Source organism: Amphimedon queenslandica, unplaced genomic scaffold (assembly GCF_000090795.2).
Source record: "Amphimedon queenslandica unplaced genomic scaffold, v1.1 AMPQUscaffold_12509, whole genome shotgun sequence".
NCBI classification, from domain to species: domain Eukaryota; kingdom Metazoa; phylum Porifera; class Demospongiae; order Haplosclerida; family Niphatidae; genus Amphimedon; species Amphimedon queenslandica.
Window position 1 is genome coordinate 1 of NW_003547254.1, and position 2,895 is coordinate 2,895.

Sequence of the window (2,895 nt, forward strand, 5' to 3'; positions counted from 1 at the left end):
TCAGAGTTTGCTCAAACTTGATACACAATATAAGAACATGTTTATGCATCAGAAAAAATTATTAAAATGTAGAATTCTCACCTGGCCATTTTTGACAAAATTTGGCCAAAGAGCAAAGGCTATAGCCTTGGGTCGTTAGCCAGATTTTTGAGCAACTTGAAGAATTCATAAAAAATTTAATTTTGATCGGAATTGGCTCAAACTTGATACACAACTTAAGAACATGTACATTGTATATGTATCAGGAAAAATTATAAAAATGTGGATTTTTTTGTTAGTCATTTTTGATAAATTTTGACTGATAACCCTGTACTTTAGTACAGGGTCTTAGGCCCACGTTTTGAGTAACTTGACAGTCCACTGACAAGAAGCTGCATGAGCACTATGCCAAAATCCTGTGGGAATTTCTGCATGTATTTATATTATTTTTACTAATAATTATATGTATTATCCTGATACACACACATACAGATAATTTAGAGTGTCTGAGTGACGTTAACATAGCCAGTAAGAAACTGTTCCTGATACAAGGAGACAGACCTCAACTGCTAAACTGGGAGAGGTATGGGCTAAGAATTGGAGTATCTGGAGGAAGCCTATCATCGACAGAGACAGCTGAGGTAGCTGTGGTCGCTCTTGTAGGAGGACAGTTTGTGTTTCCTAAGAAGACGGTACTCGTTAGTGGTGTGTATGCAGTCTCCGTTTCCAGACCTCTCCTCAAAGCACTGAGGCTTGAGATCCAACACTGCGTTGATATTACAGGAAAACCAGCTCTTGTCAGTCGTTTACGATTTGCCATAGCTCCTATCAGCACACCAAATCTTCCTTACCATTTCTCAATAGTCAATGGAGGGGAATTTGATCATGATGATTGGTATGGATCAATCAATCGGTACAAGTTCTGTCTAGCGAGTATTGTTGGATGCACTAATGGTGAAGGAGGAGGAGAAGGTGATGAATGGGAAGGTGAGGGTATTACTGAAGAAGAGGAGGAGGAGGGAGGAAGAGGAGGAGGAGTTGGAGGGGAAGGTACAACTGCTTCAGGATCATCAGTTAACATCATTAGTACTAATGCAGGTATAGTATAATTATTAATATTAATATTTTAGTTGATAGTAGATCCTATTGTATCAAGCGATGCAGCTACAACAGAAGAGGATGAAGTAGCTACTCATCATATTGATGGTATAATATCCTTACACTGTATGCTAGTCACTTTTAATATAAATGTACTATTAATAATACATGTAGCTGAAGTACAAACAGATAATAATAGAGAAGTTAGCTCCAATGGGATACTAGATGCTATGACTTATGCTGGTATAACTTATTATGAAAGAGATGGGATTGAAGATTTACTGATATTCTCTGCTGCCAAGAAATTAAATGCTCTTTTACAAGTAAGCACATTATGACTGACTATGTAATACATGAGTTGTTTCTCTTGATACTACAGTATATCAAAGAGAATCATTCACAAGCTAAAAGAGGGCAGAATCTCGGCTTTTCATTTGATCCCACTAAATCTGGCATTGAATTAAAATTTGATACACCACAAGATGAACCTTTCACTGGTTGGACTATCAGGCCTCACATTAATCCTTGCATTGTAAGTGCTAGCATGATAATTATTTTATGTATATTGATGTACTGTAGTTGCGTCGCTGTGACATTGATAATTTTGGCAAAGAAGACTATCCCATTCCTCCATCTTGTCATGTATCAGTTTATGCATCACCTGGTGCTGTTCCAATTCTACATTACTCTGTACCACTGGAAGGTGTGGTAGAACCAGTGTCATTCTTTATACATAGAGCACTGAGAACACACTCTCCAGGTAATATTATTATTATTGTTACTGTATGAGTAATAATATGTGTTAATTTTGAGTGGATTAAATTTGTTTTTTACATACATGTAATTATGAACATGCATAAGTATACATGTGCTTCAAGTAAAGTACATGGGTAAGAAATCAAAATCTGTGAAACTAGATGCCTTATTAAATTTTGGTATTATTGTTATTAATTTTACAGTTATTGAAACTGCTGAAGAACCAAGTGCTTCTGCACTCAAACAAAGAAAGAGAAAAAGTCATTTAAGTAATTTATCCTAAATTATTTATTATGGTATAATTCTTATAGGTACTGACATCAAGTCTATCACTGACAGCTTAATAGCAGTTATAAGAAATAAAGAAGTTGTCCTTAGTAAAGTATTTGAAGATTCTCTTCCTGACATTGCCTTAGGATTGAGTGCAGCTAATATCATCACTCACTCAGTTAGGAAGAATCCTTCATATGACTCCATTATTAGGAATTTCATCACTGGGCTAGAAATGAAATCCAGCATTGCTGAACTTGAAGTTCACTGTATGAATTTTCTTGAAGCTCTTTCAACCATTGGAGGTCCAGTGACTGGAGCTGCTGACATGTTGAGGAGGAAATGGAGAGAAGAGACTAACCTCCAGCTTGACAATAAAAGAATCAAGTTATTTTAGGCTCTGCACCCACGGCTTTCTTATATTATTATTATTATTTGTCATAAAATTAATATGTTTGACATTAAATTTTTATTTTTGATTGTTTTTGGAGCAACTTCAAAAATTCATAGTAATTGAAGGCGTGGTGACAAAATGTCATCACGTGACAAGTGACAACAAAGGGAACAAACAACACAACAACAACAACAATGACTTCTTCTTTCAAAGGTTGGTATTCTCCCTTCCCTACCTGTCTCCTTTTTCTCTTTCTTCCTCTCATTATTATTTCTTGTTACAGGTATTGGTGAGATTGTGAACCATTCAGCTCCTGCATGTAGTAGGAGAATCTGTTTGTATAGGGAGGGCAAAGGCCTGGCTATCCTAGAGTACATGAATCTCCTCAAAAGATGAAG

General features: G+C 36.1%; 1 protein-coding gene across 1 annotated transcript; it reads left to right on the plus strand.

Annotated features, from left to right (window-relative positions):
- Nucleotides 1-394: 394 nt before the first annotated feature.
- Nucleotides 395-2,698, plus strand: LOC100633990 (uncharacterized). The gene is made up of 7 exons (XM_020003842.1): nucleotides 395-1,077; nucleotides 1,120-1,185; nucleotides 1,252-1,400; nucleotides 1,457-1,609; nucleotides 1,657-1,837; nucleotides 2,037-2,093; nucleotides 2,145-2,698. Exons 3-7 carry the CDS (start codon nucleotides 1,308-1,310, stop codon nucleotides 2,498-2,500), a joined length of 840 nt encoding a protein of 279 aa, XP_019859401.1. The 5' UTR covers nucleotides 395-1,077; nucleotides 1,120-1,185; nucleotides 1,252-1,307; the 3' UTR covers nucleotides 2,501-2,698.
- Nucleotides 2,699-2,895: the final 197 nt, after the last annotated feature.